We start from the raw sequence: 20,200 nt of genomic DNA, 5'->3' as shown, positions 1-20,200 counted from the left end.
CTGCACTCTGACATTATTTGCCTCCACGCATTCGTCTGTGCTCTGTCAGTGTGGGAGGACAGCATGAGCTCGGAGAATATTTCATCGCGAGTGCGTTTTTTTTCTTTCTAAGCTTCACTAGCCTCTGGGAAGGAGAAGATCCTGTGATCATTGAAACACATGCAGCTGGTGGAGAAAAAAAAAGGGACAGCGGTATTTAAAAAGACACATTTTATAAAACAGTCGCTACACTCTTTCAGGGTAAACCTTGCTGTTAACATTACATACATAGCACATGTGCTTTCGTTACAAGGTCGCATTTTGCCTCCTCCCACCGCGTGACTACCCCCTCAACCTTCCCCCCTCCCTGTGGCTAACAGCGGGGAACATTTCTGTTCAGCCACAGGCAAACAGCCCAGCAGGAATGGGCTATACTGAGTGTCCCTGAAGAAAAGCACCCTATTTCAACCAGGTGACCATGAATTATATCTCACTCTCCTGAGGATAACACAGAGAGAGAAAGAACGGATTTTGGTTGAATGCCAGCAAACATACACTGCAATGCTTTGTTCTACAGTGATTCCCGAGTATGTGTTACTGGCCTGGAGTGATAAAGTGTCCTACCATGAAGGACGAAATAAGGCTGCCCTCCCCAGAAACCTTTTGCAAAGGCTTTAGGACTATATCTAGGAGAACCGCAAATGCCAGGGCAAAGTAATCCTTTCACATGCTTGCTTTTAAACCATGTATAGCATTTTAAAAGGTACACTCACCAGAGGTCCCTTCTCCGCCTGCTGGGTCCAGGAGGCAGCCTTGGGTGGGTTCGGGGGTACTGGCTCCAGGTCTAGGGTGAGAAACAGTTCCTGGCTGTCGGGAAAACTGGTTTCTCCGCTTGCTTGCTGTGAGCTATCTACAACCTCCTCTTCCTCCTCATCTTCTTCGTCCCCAAAACCTGCTTCCGTATTGCCTCCATCTCCATTGAAGGAGTCAAACAACACGGCTGGGGTAGTGGTGGCTGAACCCCCTAAAATGGCATGCAGCTCATCATAGAAGCGGCATGTTTGGGGCTCTGACCCAGAGCGGCTGTTCGCCTCTCTGGTTTTCTGGTAGGCTTGCCTCAGCTCCTTCAGTTTCACGCGGCACTGCTTCGGGTCCCTGTTATGGCCTCTGTCCTTCATGCCCTGGGAGATTTTCACAAAGGTTTTGGCATTTCGAAAACTGGAACGGAGTTCTGATAGCACGGATTCCTCTCCCCAAACAGCGATCAGATCCCATACCTCCCGTTCGGTCCATGCTGGAGCTCTTTTGCGATTCTGGGACTCCATCATGGTCACCTGTGCTGATGAGCTCTGCATGGTCACCTGCAGCTTGCCACGCTGGCCAAACAGGAAATGAGATTCAAAAGTTCGCGGTTCTTTTCCTGTCTACCTGGCCAGTGCATCTGAGTTGAGAGTGCTGTCCAGAGCGGTCAGAATGGAGCACTCTGGGATAGCTCCCGGAGGCCAATACCATCGAATTGTGTCCACAGTACCCCAAATTCGAGCTGGGAACGTCGATTTAAGCGCTAATCCACTTGTCAGGGGTGGAGTAAGGAAATGGATTTTAAGAGCCCTTTAAGTCGAAATAAAGGGCTTCACTGTGTGGACGGGTGCAGGTTTAAATCGATTTAACGTTGCTAAATTCGACCTAAAGTCCTAGTGTAGACCAGGGCTTAGTATAGAGGGATTTGTGTGGACCTGCTGGTGTTGGTAATAAAGCTAGCAGCAGAATGCAGACTGTTTAGGCAACACTATGGCATCAGCATTTGTAATTGGAAAATACATTGAAAGAAACCCCCACTGCATACTTTACTCACATAAGGAGTCCCATTGGAGGACTCCACAGGGCTATTTATGTGATTAAAGTTATACATCTACATAAGTGTTTTCATTTAAAAAAACAAAAAACCCAAAACTCAATCCTGCAGTGATACTATTTGCTTAAAGTTAAATATGTGCGTAAGTTTTTTCGGAATCAGGGCCTTCATTTGAAAACTACACCCAGCTATTTATGGACCTAGCAGTATGTAAAAATATTGCACAAAATATATACATATATGTCTGTGTGCACGCATGTACATCTAATCTATCTAAATCTTACTTAATACTTCACCCATTTTCTGTATTCTTTGTGATACAGCATGGCCAGAGGGCAGCAGGAGAGTGTTAGAGCCTTATTCCCTGTAGAGGGAAGAAAGTTTGCTATAGATTTATTAAAGCACCTGAAGCTAATTAGAGCCCCTGAAGCCAAGTCACCTGATTAAACCCCCCCTGCTTCAATCAGACAAGGAAAGGAGATGAAGCAGAGTGGATTGGTGTTGGAACAGAGAGCAGTTTGGAGGAGGTGAAGCACAGTGGATTGGTATTGGAGCAGAGAGCAGTTTGGAGGAGTTGAAGCAGAGTGGATTGGTATTGGAGCAGAGAGCAGTTTGGAGGGAAGCAGAGGAGAGTTTGGAGAAGTGCTGCGGTGGGCTAAGAAGACCAAGACCCTAGTTAAAGGGACACCTGGTTTGTGCAGAGGGAGGGCAGGAAGCCCCACAAGCTGAAGGGCAGTAGAGGGAAGTAGCCCAGGGGAAGGAACCGCTAGTTCAAGCAGTTTATCTATTTAAATGTAAGCACCCAAAATAAAATTTATGATGATTGGCTTTTTAACACCATTTTTCCTCCCAGTTTAAATATTTCTTCAGGATGTCGTGCTTGGTCCTCTGGGACTTAGACATACAAGAATGAAATAACAACTTTGAAAATAATCCACCTTCTAAACTTCTTTTTTTTTTGTGTGTGCCTTTTGTTTTCAAGGTGGTCCTAGATGTTGGCTGTGGATCAGGAATCCTTTCGTTTTTTGCAGTGCAGGCTGGAGCTAGAAAAGTCTATGCAGTTGAAGCCAGCTCAGTGGCAAAATATGCCGAGGTAAGTGTTTTGTTCAACCAGGTGTTAAACTGGTCTGTAGGTAACTAGTGTACCACAAAGGCAACAGATATCTAGGACCACATCTCACAAATGGCAATGCTGCAGATTTCTGTTTATAACATGACTAAGGATGTATGTTGTTAGTGTTCATAATTTAAAAATATCTTTAAAGATATTCTGGTTGATACAATGTAATAAATACTGATAGTAATATAATAAATCATTTTCCTTCCTTTTTAATAAGGTCACAAATGCCCTTAAAATAACAATGATTAAATCTTTTCTCCCTGACAAAATTTTTTTTGCTTTTCCCTTTTGTATTTTTTTAAATTTTTAACAAAAATTCTTTTGGTTGTAGGTGCTCTGACTATTGATTTAATTTCCAATCCCTTAGTGTGATTAGTCAGCTCTTTCTCTGGTCTTAGGAAATAATCACACACTTTACTGAGCTGTAACATGTGTCCTGTTTAAGTCGAGAGAGGGAAATAACTACTAAGTTCACTGATTACTAAATAATATAATTTTGTACATCTTTCTGATCCAGATATCTTATTTTTCTTTTAGTGAGTTGTAATACTAATTTAAAGATGATAGATGGACAACACTCACAACTGGCAGTCTTTTAAGCATAGACAAAGCAATTAAGGAGCTGCAGTGGAAGTTTGCCAGTGCTACCCTAACAATGTGGCCCTATCTTGCTCTGCTAGAGTCGAGATGATAGCTCATCCTGCAGAACCAATTCAGTCCTTGAGCTGTCTGCCAATTGTCAATTGTAGTAATGGTTTTCGTGATAAGGAAACCTGTGAACTGGGAATTAAGGCTGTTCGGGTTTTAAAGGAAGAACATCTGCAGTATTAGATACTTTTACTTTTTTTCCAAATATTCATAGCTACAAACCTGTAGGTTTTAACATTTTCCTTTTGGCTCTGATACAGGGCTCCAAAGAGTCTTCCTGTTCATTGTTTTATAAACTTGTATCAGTGAATGAATGTCTCATAGAAATGTTCTGGATTTAAGAAAGGTAAATAATATGATAGATGTAGAATTGAGCTAGGAATCGCATAGCATCACCTTCATATTTCCAGCTTATTTGTGCTGTGGTTAAAAATGCTTGAATAGAGGCTACTCGTTGTTTTTGTTCATTTGCTTATACATAAACAAGATATTGTGTATATATATTTTGTAGCTGGTAAGTATAAAAAAAGGTTTAGTGTAATCACTCGAAAGGACTGTGGAAAGACCTGCATAGCAGGCCCACCTTTTCTTTTTTTTTCTGGAAAATCTTTTCTGTCTTCAAATTTAGATTATGGAAGAACTCTCGCTGAGTTTTAGCTTTGCTAATTAAAGTGAGGACTGTTTGTCATTTGCCAGAGACATCAAAAGGCATTTGAAAAGTTATACACGCCCCCAAAAAATTATGCATGGCCAAGTTCTGACTTCACTGGTGCTGAGAGGACAAGTTCAGTGGAGTTAAAATTGTGGTCCAGTCGCTTGATTTCATGGTAAACTGAAGTATTAACTAGCAGTGGTCAGGATAATGGGATACCAGATCTCTAATAATAAAGAACAAAAGGGAACTCAAATGACCTGGGACATTGGAAATGAGATGTGGAATTTTTTGCCTTTGGTCACAGGTTTGAATTTGGTCCAGATCAGAAGTAAACAAAAGTGATTGTTATCAGTAGGCTGATGGCCTGAGGACCGGTAGATTATACATAAAGAAATGAATAGACACCCCCCCCACACATGGTTTTGATAGAGTTCATGCCATGTCTGTGTTCTATCAAGTGCTATTTACACTTATGGTGCAATATAAACCTTTTATTAGAATAACTGGTGCAGAGAGAGACCAAGAATCCATTAGGTCCGGTAACTGAATTGCCTTCCCACTCTCAGAGCTGGTTTCTCCAGGTGATGGCTAACATACATTGGTGGGGCAGATTGCACGGCTGCAGACTGTGCTTGCACCACTTCTCTTTTTGTGGAGAAACAGAAAACTTCAGTCCCCAGGGCGGTCAGCCCAGCTACTCTCACAAGCACTAGATTAACACTGAAAATAATTTTTAAAAAGGGAATATGTATAACACTATCAACTACCTCTAGGGTTAAATGCTACAACTGCTTAACAATATCTGACAGTTTAGGAGCAGAAATGAAGAACACCGTATTCAGTTGTAACTACAGGGGAGGGAATGTTGGGTGGAAAAAATGCAGGTGCTGAAACTGGGATTTACCCGGGGCATAAGAGGTAGTTAGGGTCTTGAATGAATGAAGGGTCTTATCCGCTTCTTGGTTTTAAATTTCATTCAAATTATGATACCTTCAGGAGCACAGTACCCCCTTCCCTGTGCTGAAATATGGATTCATTATTGTTTTAGAAGGAAGAATGTCATATTGTCAGTCACCAGCACAGACAATATTAGCTGACAGAGCACTGAGTTTCCAAGCACCATCTTTCTAACTACTCTACATGGTTCATATATGGTTCTGTGTTCCTTGGCACTAACCTATCTTATCTGCTTCTTGGTGGTGGTTAAAACGTAAGAGGGCAATTGAAACTTCTTAATTTTTTCCTCAAAATAGCAGTCTACAAAGCACCCCGCTTTCCAGGAAAGAATTAATAAGAGAGTGCTCTAGTGAGTTCTCATGACTCAGACTTCCTTTTACTGTGTAAGATATGCGGCAAGAGGCTGACTAATGCACTATGAACTATTCATGTGGAGCCAGCTGCAAAATGAGGACAGACACATGCATAGATTAAATGTCAGGCCTGCAACTTTTATTAGACTTTAACATGGGGAGGGGCACTGCCCACCCATCATCCATACTCCCCTATACCAGGCATTTAATTGGTTCCAATGCAGGGGTTACTGGGCTCCTTATCATATAACCCATTAACTGGTGCCAGGGCTACTGGGCTCCTTCCCATATAACCCATAACATGGGGTGGCTCTCCTCAGCCTACCCCCCACGACTCAGATCTCAGTCCTAGCACCTCCCCCTGTGAAGGGGACAGTGGGTGAAGCAGGGTGGGGACCTCAGCCCGTGAGGTCACAAGGTCTGACCTTGGCCCATGAAGGCCACAAGGTCTCACCGTATCACCTGAGCCCAAGGCTTATCACCAAAATCCCAGATCTTTTACCTCTGGGAACCATTCGTTTTATTCTCTTAAACACACTGGAAAACAGCCACAGTGGGCACCAGCAACTACCATGGTCGCTCCCTGCCCAGCCATGCCGCCTGGTATCACGCCACCTGTCCAATCCATGCCCGCACATCTAGCTGTACATCAAAACCTCCCTCTGACCGATGTACGCCGTCATTCCCAGAAACTTCTGTCTGATTGTAATGGATGTCCCTATGATGTATCACTGAGCCCCCTTTCTCCAGGAATATCATGGTGACCCCCTTATTTACTTTCTTACTAGCCTTGCCCACATGCACTAGGTCTGCTCCCAGCCATTGCCTGTCAGTGAGCACAGAAGTGGCATGAGCTGATCCCACTGCATGTCTCTTCTTGACATGTACAACTTTGCCCCTGCAGCCCAGCTGAGATCCAGCTGCTGTATTGGCCCAATGCACCGCAGAGTGCCCACAAATCCAGATATTGCATATGCTATGTGTAGCTTCTGAAACAAACAAGTTAGTTATGTTTTGCTGTTCCCTGCCATCTTTTGCTTGGTGCAGATGTAAGTCCTGTAACACCTTGATTTCTAGCACCCTCTTGAGTGCACCTGCTGTGAGCTGAAACCCCTTGTAACTGCTGATGTTGCTATCCCAATCCTGAAAGAATAAATACCAAATTTGGAGGGAGGTCAAGATCACAGCAGTGCAGGGTTTTTCTCAATACTGCACTGAATTGGTACCTTATCAGACCTGCCATCATCGTGTATGAACAGCGGTCCTGGTTGTAGGCCCCAGGTTTTTAGCAAGGCTCTTATTACCTTTAGAGGGCACAAGTGCTCATCTGCACATTCCTTCAACCCCACATAAGCCTCCTTTTCCTTCAGGCTTGTTTATGAATACCAAAAATGCAGGGACACTGCTCCTGCAGTTAGCTGCACATCATCTCTTACATTTAATGGGACCTGTCTGCAGCTGCCATAAGCACCAGTTCACTCACTCTAAAAGCAACAGAGAAGGCAACAACAAATGCTGCTGTAAATAAAATGGCTTTCCTCCCACAGCTGCAGAGCCTATACTAGTGGGTAACCTGTAATCCCTTCCTTACTTTTTAAAAATATACGGCAAGAGGTTGACTAATACACTATGAAATATTATAATTTGGCAAAAATAATTTGTTAAATAAAGCACACTGCGTGGTTCAGTAACCTTAACATTTTTATTGTGCGGTTTTTTACATACTAGTTTTCAAAATCTAGTAACACAGTGAGTCTTCATTAGCAATGTTCTAATATATAACGCCTGGTTATAGCAAGAATGGATTAGTTTCTGTCAGTTTCTTCCTGGTTACAGTCATCATTCCTCTTGTGGTATTTCTTGCCATCTGTTTCCGATGTCCAAAGTATATACTGTAGGATGTGAAATTAACAAGTTAAATTTATTGAGGCATTTCTAGAACAAATATCCATAGACCTGGTAATAGTGGGGGACTTTACCCAGATATCTGTTGCAAAAATAATACAGAAAAAACACAAAATGTCCAATAAGTTTATTGGAATGTGTTGGGGACAACTTCTTGTTTCAGATGGTGGAAGAAATAACTGGGGGGGCAACCATTTTAGACTTGATTCTGACTAACAGGGAGGAATTGGTTGTGAATCTGAAGGTGGAAGGCAACTTGAGTGAAAGTGATCATGAAATGATAGGCTTCCTGATCCTAAGGAAAGGAAGGAGTGAGAGCAGCAGAATAAGGGCAATGGACTTTTTAAAAGCAGACTTTAATAACCTCAGAGAGTTAGTAGATAAAGTCCCTTAGAAAGAAAATCTAAGGGGGAGAAAGGAGTTCAGGCAAGCTTGCAGTTTCTCTGAGACCATATTAAAGGCACAACAGCAAACCATCCTGATACAAAGGAATGATAAGTAGAATAAATAGTAAGAGGCCACTATGTTTTGCCTCGGGAGCTCGTTGATTACCTGAAAATCAAAAAGGAATCTTACAAGTGGAAACATAGACAGATTGCTTAGAATGAGTACAAAAGAATAGCACAAGTGTGTAGGGACAAAATCAGAACAAGGGGGAATGAATACAAGCCAGAATAGGGAGAGAACAGGTTAAAGAATATTTAAATAAGTTAGATGTATTCAAGTCAGTAGGGCCTGATGAAATTCACTCTAAGAAACTAGCTGAAGCAATCTTGGAACTGTTAATGATTATCTTCTAAAACACATCAGCCTAACTTCAGTACCTGGAAAGATACTGGAACAAATTATTTAACAATCAGTTTGTAAGCACCTAGAGGATGATAGAGTGATAAGTCATAGCCAACGTGAATTTGTCAAGAAAAAGTCATGCCGAACTAGCCTAATTTCCTTCTTTGACAAAGTTACTGGCCCAGTGGCTGGGGGGGAAGCAATAGACATGATATATCTTGATTTTTAGTGAAGCTTTTGATGGTGTCCCACATGACATTATCGTAAGCAAACTAAGGAAATGTGATCTAGATGAAATTATTATAAACTGAATGCACAATTGATTGAATAACCATGCGCAAAGAATGGTTATCAATGGTTTGCTGTCAAACTGGGAGATGTATCTAGGGGATCCTACAGGGGTCAGCCTTGGGTCTGGTTCTGTTCAATATTTTGATTAATTACTTGAATAATGGAATGGAGAATGTGTTTATAAAATCTGTGGATCACACCAAGCTGGGAGGGGTTGTAAATGCTTTGAAGGACAAGATTAGAATTTCAAATAACTTTGATAAATTAAAGAATTGGTCTGAAATCAGCAAGATGAAATTCAGTAAAGACATTTGCAAAGTATTAAACTTAGGAAGGAAAAATCAAACACACATTTACAAAATGGGAAATAATTGGCTAGGTGGCAGTACTACTGAAAAGGATCTGTGGGTTATAGTAGATCACAAATTGAGTATGAGCTGACAATGTGATGCAGTTGCAGAAAAGGCTTTTTTGGAGTGCCTTAACAGGAATGTCATATGTAAGATATGGAAGATAATTGTTCCACTCTACTTGGCAGCGATGAGGCCTCAGTTGGGGAACCATGTCTAGTTTTGATGGCCCCATTTTAAGAAAGATGTGGACAAACTGGAGAGAGTCCAGATGAGAACCACAAAAATGATTAGTTCAGATTTTCTAAATCTTTTATGAGGAAAGGTTAAAAAAACTGGTATGTTTTAGTCTTGAGAACAGAAGACTGAGCAAGGGACCTGATAAGTCCTCAAATATGATAAGGCCTGTTATAAAGAGGACAATTATCAATTGTTCTCTATGTCCACTAAAGCTAGTTCAAGAAGTAATGGGCTTAATCTGCAGCAAGGGAGATTTAAATTAGATATTAGGAAAAACTTCCTAACCGTAAGGGTACTTAAGTGCTGGAATAGGCTTCCAAGGGAGGCAACGAAATCCACGTAATTGGAGGTTTTTAAGAACAGATTAGACAAACACCTATCTAGATATACTTGCTCCTGCCTCAGTGTGGGGGAATTGACTTGAGGTCCCTTTAAGCCCTACGTTTCTATGATTGTCCGAGCCCCACTGAAAGAAAGACGAGGCAATATATGAGGATTAATTAGGCCACAACTTTATTCACTCAGTGTGTATGGTAGTACCCAACAATAAATTGTATAATGCAGGTCATGATTAAGGCTGTGAATTTGTCACGGAGGTCACAGATTCCATGACCTCTGTGACTTCTTCAGTGGCCGGTGTGGCTGGCTCAGAGGAAGCTCAGGTAGCCCCGCGCCAGGCGCACCAGCCACTGCTAGGGCAGTCTTAGGCCACCATGCCCCCAAGCCCCTGTGCCCCCGGCCACAGCAGCAGTTTGGCTTCGCAGCTCCCATTGGCCGGGAACCACTCGCAGAGCTGCCTGGCCATGCCTCCACCTAGCAGCTGAACAAGGGGGATGTTGCCGCTTCCAGGGAGCCTCCCAGGTAAGCCCCGTCCAGAGCCTACCTCACCCCGTCCTGTGCCCCAACTCCCTGCCCCCTCCCACACCCAAACTGTGCTGCTGCTGGGGTGAGGAGGCACGGAGCCAGGTAGGAAGCCTGCTGGCCCCACCAACCCCCCTCCCCAGCACCAGCAGGGGTCCTGGGCCGTGTGCCACTGCCCATGCCCTCCTACCCTCCCCCCAGCAACCGGGATGCCCTCCCCTTGCACCCACAGGGCCTCCAGGCAGCCCATCCCCCAAGTTTTATTCACTGGTAAAAGTCATGGAGAGGTCACGGGCCAAGAATTTTTGTTTACTGCCCGTGAACTGTCCTTGACTTTTATTAAAAATACCCGTGACTAAAATGTAGCCTTAGTCATGATTATTTCCTTAATTGCGTCCATCTTTTTGGAACGGCTGATGGCACCCCTCCATTTGTATGAGGATTAAGGGAGCTGGAAAAAGGGGGAGAGTTTCTCTCTCCACCATACCAGATTTCAGAACCCCATAACATCTTCCCTAGCTTTCCAACCCGTCTTCCTTAGCTTCTTTAAGGGAGGCTATCCACTAAATCCCCTTCCAAATCCATTTGATCAAAGAACCATTATCCCCTCTGTAATGTGTACCTGTACTGGACGCCTGCCACAAGGAAGCATCAGCAATTAGCTTGGCTGCCTCCTCCTCACCTTTATTGGGTTCCCAGATATTTACCAATTCATTCCCTCATATGGGCCAAAAATATATCCACTCTCTGGTCGGATAGGGGTACCCCATCCTTCCTGAATAACGTGGGTGCCGAATATGACATTTCCGGGTGAGCAATTGCCAATCCATCTTGGTGACATACGAATTTAGCCACCTCCCTATTCATGTGCCTCCTGGCCTTATCAACCAGTGGCCGCTTTATGGCTTCCTGCCATACCCTCCTCTGTAACATCTGAGACCAAATAATCATCACCCTCACGCAGAAATCTGGATCTGTCCCACATCACAGTGAAAAATAACCACATCTGGTGTCTGTGTCCGGGCTGCCAAAGAGTGCACAAAGGGCATCAGCTCGTCCCGGGGCATGGCCCTTTTTCCATACCAACTCAGCCTTGCCCTGCTACTGAGGCTCAGCTGCGAATCTCCAGGTGACTTGGCAGTCTGCCTAAGTGCCCAGTAGCTAATACGGCTCACCTGATTGCTGTGAAAGGGGACTTCTCTGGAAGTGCATGGAGTATAAACACCACACTCAGGTCCCTGGAGGGCACTGCCCCCACTCCCCCCCCCCCCCCACAGCTTGTCCAGTCACTTCTTGTCCTCCCTGTTCTGACCAGGTAAATTTCCCCCTTCCTATCACCTCTGCCACCCAGCTGGGGAGCGGGGTAGGGTTCTTAGAGGGACAACAACCTCTTTTCTTCTGGCCAACTGAAGAAAGACAGAGCACATTCAGTTGCAGTGAGCTCATTCTGTGCTCTGTCCCCTTTAATGTGGGCCATGTGACAATAATGCAATAATCTGATTTGCAGACTGCAGTAAAATCATATTCCTTATATTAGCACCATAGAAAGTATTGCAATAGTATTTTACTGAGATACTGTATTGCCTACAGATGTGCAATGGTTACATAGGATATCTAAATAGGGCAATTAAGGGGGAAGTTGTAATGGGTGTTGCACAAGGAGAGATGCTGGTTATAGCTGAATTATCTAGTTGTTTAAGATATTTCCCTTTGTAATATTCTAAGAATATTATTTCACTCTGTACTGTGCAGTACTCCTGTGACCTTTTCAGTGTTTGGTAATTTAATTTTCTGGCATTTACATTTTCTAATGTGGCTACACTAAACTGTGCAGGAAAGATAAAGGGAAAGATTCTGTGATCCATACCACGGGAGTACATCTGGCGTAACTCCAGAGAAGCCAGTAGAGTTACTTTGGATTTAAGATCATGTAAGGGAGAAAATTTAGCCTAAAGATATCAAATGTGACACCTTATTACAATCCAAGCAATATAATTTGTTCTTTTTCATCCCATGCAGTGACAGTGTACCATGCTTAAAACAATGAGATTATAGCTGTCATGCTGTACTGTGCCTTCCTGTTAACACTGCCTGCAAACTGGAAAAATGTATAAAAGAGGGGCTCCATCCTTGGCAGCACTGATTCATCAGTTAGTAGCCTCTTTCCAGCTTCAGTATATAGTAACACCGTGTGTCCAGCTCTTTAGCTGGTTTTCAGACCAGTGTGCCAGCTTTTCTCCTGTTCCATGACTCCACACCTTGGATATGCAATTGCTGACAGCTGAATCCTGCCCCACACAGTCACGTTGCCTGCAGGAGGGAGAAAAGATTGAAACAGCCTTTGCCCAAGGAAACAAACACTATGGTGCATGGGGAGGTGGGGGAGTATAGTTAATAGTCCTTGGTGGTGTACGAATGAGCCATGAAATGAATGCATAATCTCAGTCTTCCAACTTTGTTATAGTAAATCCATTAGGCAAAAACAGGGGAAACAAGACTAGGAATGGGTACCTGGCAATAATACTAGATTTGTCTAAACATAAAATGTTATTCTTAGGGTGACCATATTTCCCAAAGGAAATTGCCCGAGCACTCCTCCCTCTCCCCCTGTCCCCGGCCCGAGCTGCTCGCCGAAGCCCAGCCCCCACCTTCCCACACAGGACTAGCATCACTGCTCACCAAAACACTGACTGGCTCCTGTGCGAGGCTGGCAAGAGCAAAAAAAAAGTCAGGACAGCAGGGATAGGGCTTAAAAAGGGACTGTCCTGGCCGAACCCAAACATATGGTCACCCTAGTTATTCTAAGCAGCTCATGTAAGACCACGGGGGGAAAATAGCATTATTGGGCTGAACTTTTTTTTTTTTTATGTAGAGCACTTGAATAAACAGGAAGAAAGGGTTACGATGCATGAGTTTAAAACGATTAAACTGCAGAGGCTAGTGATGCCATCATCAGAAATAAAAAATGAGTCCTCGTGGAATCCAAGTGTGTTTGCCGTGCGGTACCAGTAAAAGAAAGCCCTTCTGGGAGCTGCATGGTGACTAATCTTATGAGAGAATCAAGAAGAAGAGATTTGTGTAGAATTAATTATTCTTAAGGCTGCCATTTAGCTGCTTCCACTACTAACAGTGAGGGTACAGATCTACTAAAAAAAACTGGGTAGTTTTGAGAGGATTGATTTGTGTGTACGTGCCCATGCGTGCTATACAGCTAATGTAATTGAGAAAGGTGTTTCACATGAGTTGGGAGCAGTTGCCACTTCAGCAGAGATGAAGTATAAATGGTGACAGCGGCATAACACTTGCACCTGTTTGTAGTGTAGTGTTTACCTAATATTTATTTATACCATATTGTAAACCGAGCAACAAATAGACAAACTGCACCTGTTTGCATTTTCAGTTATTTACATTAATATGTCTTAGCAAACAATTTACCATGAAAATATTGCAGTTATCTCATCTGCTCCACTGAGTGTTAATATCCAGTGCTGTTTTGTCGGGCTTATGTAAAATGGTGACGGAAAACAGATGTCTGAGAGACTTTGCAGCACAGAGTGGCACTGGGTAAAGGCTTGAGAGTATGTCATTTCCTCCCTTAGGAGGGGCAAGTTGTTGGCTTCTCTTGAGGAAGCTGTTGTAGACTGTGGCTCAGAAAAACACAACTGGATGCTGAGGATGTGGTAAACTGTTTCTCCCAGGCCAGATCATTGTCCCTGCTCCAGGTACACAAAAGAACCATGAAGCCACTAAGTGTCCTCCTGAGGATTCCCCCAGTGTACATGGAAATTTGTATGTGTTCTATAGCCAGCCTAGTGGCTCCTACACGCTTCTCTATAGTCAGTGAACACTGTGCAGTGATTGAAAAGGGGATGTGAGCTGGGGCTGAAGTAGTCCCAGGATTAGGGTACTGCAAAGGTGGCATGGAAGCACGTTTGCTTCTCCCCCCGGCCTGATCACTCACTGAACCCAGGTTAGCTAGAGCAGAGTATCTGGCCTTCGCTATGTTACTTCCTGTTCCTGACTTAGATAATTGAGAAGGCTGTGGTGAGAAAATTCTGAATATCTAAATGCCTCTGATCCTCTTGAATTTTATCAGTCCGAGTACAAACTTGGACTGCATTGGTAGATGACCATCTGGTAGTTAGATGAAAATCAGGAGCCCATGATAATATTGTTAGATTGATCAATTGCCTTAGGTACTGTAGATCCATTACTTTCATTGTGAGCTCTTTGGGGGAGGGACCATCTTTTTGTTCTATGCTTACACAGCCCCTACCACAATGGGGTCCTGGTCCATGACTGAGGCTGTTAGGTGCTACTGCAATACACATAGTGAATGATAATTATGAGCCATTAACCAGCCTGTGAACCCTGCTGTGAATAGAGAAGACTGCCCTCCAATGACTACATTTTTCTCTCTCAGAATGATGCTCATGGATAGTTTTGAGCCATTGGCCTTTCACCTGCATAGTTCTTTTCCCCTATTGTTTACAAAATAATCGCAGCTACCTGCATTCTTGAAAAGAGGATTCCATCAAAAATAGCTGAAATGTGAATGTTAGCATTTAAGATTGGTTCCTTTGCTGATTTAAAAAAAAATAGTAATAAGCGACTAAAATATGAGCAGATATCGAAGGTTTTATCAGGGCCGAATTAGAAATGGTGTGAAAGGGTTAAATGTAAAAGCTGCATTTGAGTTCAATTTTTTATGAACTATTGTTACAAGTAGCACCTAAAATTTCTATAAAAGAAAGATTAGAGTTTTCAGTTTGTTTATTTTGTGCACTTGGTAGCAATTTTGTGTAATGAGTTTCAGTGCTTTCCCTGTATAGTCAGCTTTCCTTTTTCGTTCATTTGTCTTTCGTAGGGCTACCAAGGAGGGAAAAATTTTATATATTAACAGGAAGTGTGATTGGAAAAAATCCCAAATGGCAAAGGGATCTATGATCAGGGGTAGCATTGGAAATGACCATTAATTCAGTTTTCAAAATTGAAAAGATTTCAAGTTGGCATTGTATATATGTTGTGAGTTTTTAAAATTAGTTTGTGCTATAACTAATTTATAGCTGATCCTGCATACTCTTACTCAGTTGAATAATCTTTGTGTGCATAAGAGTACTCACAAAAGTAAGAACTACATGTGTGAGTAATGGTTTGAAGAATTAGATCCTTTGTTTAAAAAAGTTAAACTTAAATTCTGTTCTGAAACTTGTGTGTGCCCATTTTCAGATAAGAAGACATGGTTTTCTCTCTGACAATTGCACTTATGGACACAATTCCTAAGAGGAATCTCAAAAATTTCTGGCTACCAAATCAATAAGTAAAAAGCTGTCTACTCAATATTTATATTTTATATTATAGTTATATTAATTGCTAAGGCTGCTGTCACTTTTCCATTTTGACGAAGCCCTGTGGCAGGCTTAGCAAACAGACTACTTTTTAGAATATATGAAATATTTTATACTGCTTGTCATGTCTTTGTGAGATGCATTGTACTTTGGAGAAATTTGTGTTCTTAAAATCAAATTACAAAGTTCTATAATAAGCAAGAAGAAAACCACTGTTACATAGGGAAAGCTACAGTATTTTCTTTAATATACCAGTATGAGCTGAGAGAGAGGGAATATATTCTTAATTATCAGGTATCAGAGTATAATAGATGTAGTGGGGTTTCTCTGGAGAAAGCCAGGTAGAGGATGAGATGGTATAACTGGTCCTCAATAATTATCGTAGGTCAGAAGTTTATTGTACAACACCTGGTCCTGATCATGCTTCCGTTTAATTCAGTGGAAGTTTGCCATGGCTTCAATGGAAGCAGGTTAGGGCTCCTGAAGAGAAGAGGGATGTACCTGAGAGATTTGTTGTTACCTTTATGTATTTGAGATTAGTCAAGAAACTCTTCACTGATGAAAGAAAGGGCCACCTGTTTGACTAGTACTTGAATGTGTCATGAATGCTGCATAAAAAAGATGAAGGGAAAAAAATTACCAAAACACTAACATACCCTCAGTTGGTGGCAGATTGATGCAACTCCTTTGAAATCATTGGAATTACATCAGAGAGTAATGTAACTGTTGTATTTTGTTTTGTGGAATGTGTGTGTACAGTCTTATCTTTTCATCAATGTCTTCTTGCCCTGCTCTCATATTGTTCTGAAATCTAGGTCACTGGCTGCATACTGTTGCTATTATAACAATACACACACATACCCACTGTTCATTCTCTGAAAAATCAAAGGGAGAGGAGGGGGGAAAGAGATGGAATGTTCTGTTTTCTTGGTAAACTTTTTCTTTATTATGAAACACTGAAACTTCCCAAGTATTTTGTTTCTTTAGTTTAAATACGTTGATGTACACAATAAAAGCGTGTCTATTTCGGTTATGGGCAAGGTTGGTTATTGCAGGAATTTGTGATATGCTTCGTAGGAGACTATCACACTGTCAATGCGTGTATAGATATAGTCTCATTTTGCATCATATTTCTTGCCCAGTGTCACCAGTTCCAGTAAAGCTCTAGCCTGTTTGGGTACCTTGTTGTATGCTAATGACAAACTTGCGCTGCTCTCACTCGGCACTTGCCATGTACATGAAATCAAAAATATTTTCAATATGGGTGTGTATATTTAAATAAGCAGTCCCTAGTTAAAAAGGTTTCACAGCCAACCTATTTTAGCAAGAGATCAGTATGAACAACTAGAGATCCATTTTGGGAGTCTGGGGGCAGGGTGCTTGAAACGAGGGACAAGAAATAGGTCCCAGACTCACTTTTCTTAAAAAAATAGGAGCTCCCCTGTCTCTACCTGATCAGTGGATCCACATTAGTTGTTCATAGAAATATCTTTGGATTGCAAAACGTTTCAAGTATGTTTGACTGGTGTATTAGAGATTATAAATTAGAAGTTCTTGTTATAGATCATGTCTCTATGTCTTGGCTACACCAATCTGGACTAAGCTGATTTTGCTTCTCATAGGGTTTGTTGTTGCCAGTAGTCAAGTTAGGCCATATCTGCATTTTTAGTCAATGATAGTTACGTTGTCATAAAGCCACTGCAGTTAGTATATTGCTCATGCACATGCATATTTGGTTCCTTGCACTGGTGCTGCCACTAACCATATTGCTTCCAGTCAGTGTGCCCCTTGCGATCATCCTGGGTACTGTCTTTTGGGAGATATTAGCAATGCATGGTGAGGTAAAAACAAATCGTGCAGGGTGACTGGGAGCAAGGGATCAGGTTCTCCTCATGTGACATCCATTTCCTGCAATTTTCATACCTTGTTTAAAATCCCAGAAACCTCCACAGCATTTTACTGTCCGCTATTTCTGACCGAAGCACAGAGCTCACACAGCTCTGCGCTGTTGTCATGAGCCTTTCAAGCAGAGGATGCGCAATCCTGCAATATGTGCAGACCCACAAGAAGAACCCCAGTAATAGGGGAGATGACTATTTCTTTGAGGACGGTTTGTTGAAGGACATCGCAAAACTGATTCAAGGTGGTTGTTGGCATTCCCGGAGCAGCTGCAGACAGTGGAGCACTTCTTTTGGGCCTGAGAAATGAGCACTGGCTGGTGGGATCATGTTGTAATGCAGGTTTGGGATGGCAAGCAGAGGCTGCAGAACTTCTGGATGTGAAAGACCACATTTCTGGATCAGTGTGCTGAGCTCGCCGCACCCTCCAGCGCTGGGAGACCAAAATGTGAGTTGCATTGATTGTGGAGAAGCAAATGACAATTGCCGTGTGGAACCTTGCAGTGCCAGATTTGCTACCGGAATGTGGGCAATCACTTTGGAGTTAGAAAATCCACAGTGGGAGCCGTTGTCATGCAAACGTACAGGGCCATTAATTGTCTCTTGCTACGCAGGGCTGTAACTCTCAGCAATGTGCAGGACATAGTGGATGGTTTTGCAGTAATGGGTGACCCACACATCCCTATTTTGCCACTAGCCCACCTTGCCTCAGAGTACATCAACAAAACGGGCTGCTTTCCTATGGTTACGCAAGCATTGGTGGATCACCAGGGATGCTTCACTGATATCTGTGTGGGCTGGTCTGGGAAGATGCGGGATGCTCACATCTTTAAGAATATGGGACTGTTCAGAAAACTGCAGACAGTGACGTTCTTTCCCACCTGGCAGATTACCATTGGCAATGTTGAAATGCCAGTAGAGATCCTTGGGGACTCCTTGATAGCACCGAGGGAAGATTCAGCTACCAGCTCAGCAGGTGCTAGAGGACAGTTGAATGTGTTTTTGGTAAATTGAAGAGCCACTGGTGGTGGTAACTCACAAGATTGGATCTCAGTGAGAAAAATATCCCAATGATTATAGCTGCTTGTTGTGTCCTGAGTGATATTGGTGAGGCAAAGGGGAGGGGGGAGTTACTGCGGGGGTGAAGGGCAGAGGTGGGGAGCTGCTGAGTTTGAACAGCCAGACGCAAAGGCTATTAGAAGAACTCAGTGCAGAGCTATGCTGCTGAGGGAGACCTTGAAAGAGCACTTTAACAGCCAGCCACAGTAATGGGGTTTGGTGAACCATGCTTTACCTGGCCCTAAAGTTTTTTGGGGGGGCTATTAGGAAGGAGTTGTCTAGTGCTTGGTGAATATTTATCAATATAAATGTCTTTTAATGCACCTCTGAATTATGTGGGGCTTGCTGTATATTTTTAATATGTACACTGTGTTTTTCACTGAACTTATGAGTTCTGTGGCCCAGTACAATAACAAGCTGTAAGTGCTTTGAGTAGCTCTAGGCATTCTGGAGTACGTGTTGTGAAGCAAAGAAGATGAATTAATTTCCAAAAAATAGAAATTCCTTGTGTACCAAAACCGTGCAAAACATGTGCATGCAATTCCAAAACAAACACAATAAAGCTTTTAAAAATAAATTAATGGAACAGAACTTAACAAGGGGAAAGAATATTCATGTCCATTCCAGGCCATTTTGGCTACACATAAAGTAACTGTGGCTCTCACAGGTCAGTATAAGGGAAGCTGGGGTTGTCTTTACCATTCCCGTGGTGCAGTTATAGTGGTAGGGATGTGGCCCCTGTTGCCATGTGGAATGTTGGGAAGTGTAGGGAAGTGCTGTGATGCAGTTCTCCATTGATTGCAAAGGATGATGAGGCCATGACTGTTGAACCTGTAGGGCAACAAAAGAGTATGTATTTGCTTCCAGAGAAGCCCCATTATGTCCTGGTGCATCTTCGTCTACTTTTCCTGCTGGGACTCCTGGGCCTGTCTCCTCTCCACTCTGTCCTTCTCCATGGTGTCTGCCATGTTCACCCTCAAGGCCCTTTGCTCATGGTTTGATGCAGCACTGGCTTGCAGGTTCTCACTGAACCTGTCATCCTGAGTCCTTTTCTTTTTCCTCCTCGTGAGGGTCAAGCATTCTACAGGCCTAGAGGGGGCATTAAATATCTGGCTGCTAGATGCTGGGACTGGATGACAGGGGATGGATCACTCAATAAAGTGCCCTGTTTTGTTGACTCCCTCTGAAGCACCTGGCACTGAGCACTGTCAGAAGACAGGATACTGGGCTAGGTGGACCATTGGTCTGACCCCGTATGGTTGTTCTAATATTCCTATGACGGCCCAAGAGATACATGGATAACCAGAGGACTGCCATCTAAGAAGTACATCACGGGTAATAGCAGGGACAGTTTTCTCACACTGCCCTGCCAATGTCTCGATTGATCTGGGGGATCATGGCACCTCTACACCAATTCAAACCTCCGTCTGTCTGTATCAACAAGGGAATCAATTAGTCCCAATGTAGGTGCCAGATTTTAAAGGGAAAAACACCTGGCTGGCAGAAACTGAACTGAGACCACTGAAGTTATTTCACCTAGGTCATAGAACCGCTATCAGATGCTAATAACTTTTGGTTGCTACTGACGTAGGATGGAACTCACCTGCTATGACAGTAAAATTTTAATTGTAAAGTCATAAAGAACTTACCATTTTGAAAGTTAGAGTTGTCACATAGTTCCATTTTTTTAACCTCAAATTTTATTTTTGCACCTGGAATTTAACACTCGTTGGAACTCTTGTCAATGGCTTATGTCATGAGATGAAAAGGCAGAATCAAACTGCACTAAATACTTCAGAGTTAAGGATTTTACATCCCAAATTGTGTCCCAGTTTTCCCCTAGATAAAATTTCTGGAGATGAGAGAGATGAAAGTTACAATAGATTCATAAA

General features: G+C 42.8%; 1 protein-coding gene across 1 annotated transcript in view; it reads left to right on the top strand.

The window, feature by feature from the left end:
• LOC311521029 (histone-arginine methyltransferase CARM1-like) overlaps nt 1-20,200 on the top strand; it is a gene marked incomplete at its 3' end in the record, with an annotated part of 143,550 nt that overhangs the window by 84,959 nt on the left and 38,391 nt on the right. Inside the window, 1 exon segment of the mRNA XM_084629101.1 lies at nt 2,817-2,927. Within this exon segment, the coding sequence (XP_084485227.1) occupies nt 2,817-2,927 (111 nt within the window).

The sequence above is a fragment of the Lepidochelys olivacea genome, assembly GCF_965140295.1.
Source record: "Lepidochelys olivacea isolate rLepOli2 genome assembly, chromosome: 5".
Lineage (NCBI taxonomy): Eukaryota > Metazoa > Chordata > Testudines > Cheloniidae > Lepidochelys > Lepidochelys olivacea.
This window is presented reverse-complemented; position numbering and strand designations above follow the sequence as displayed.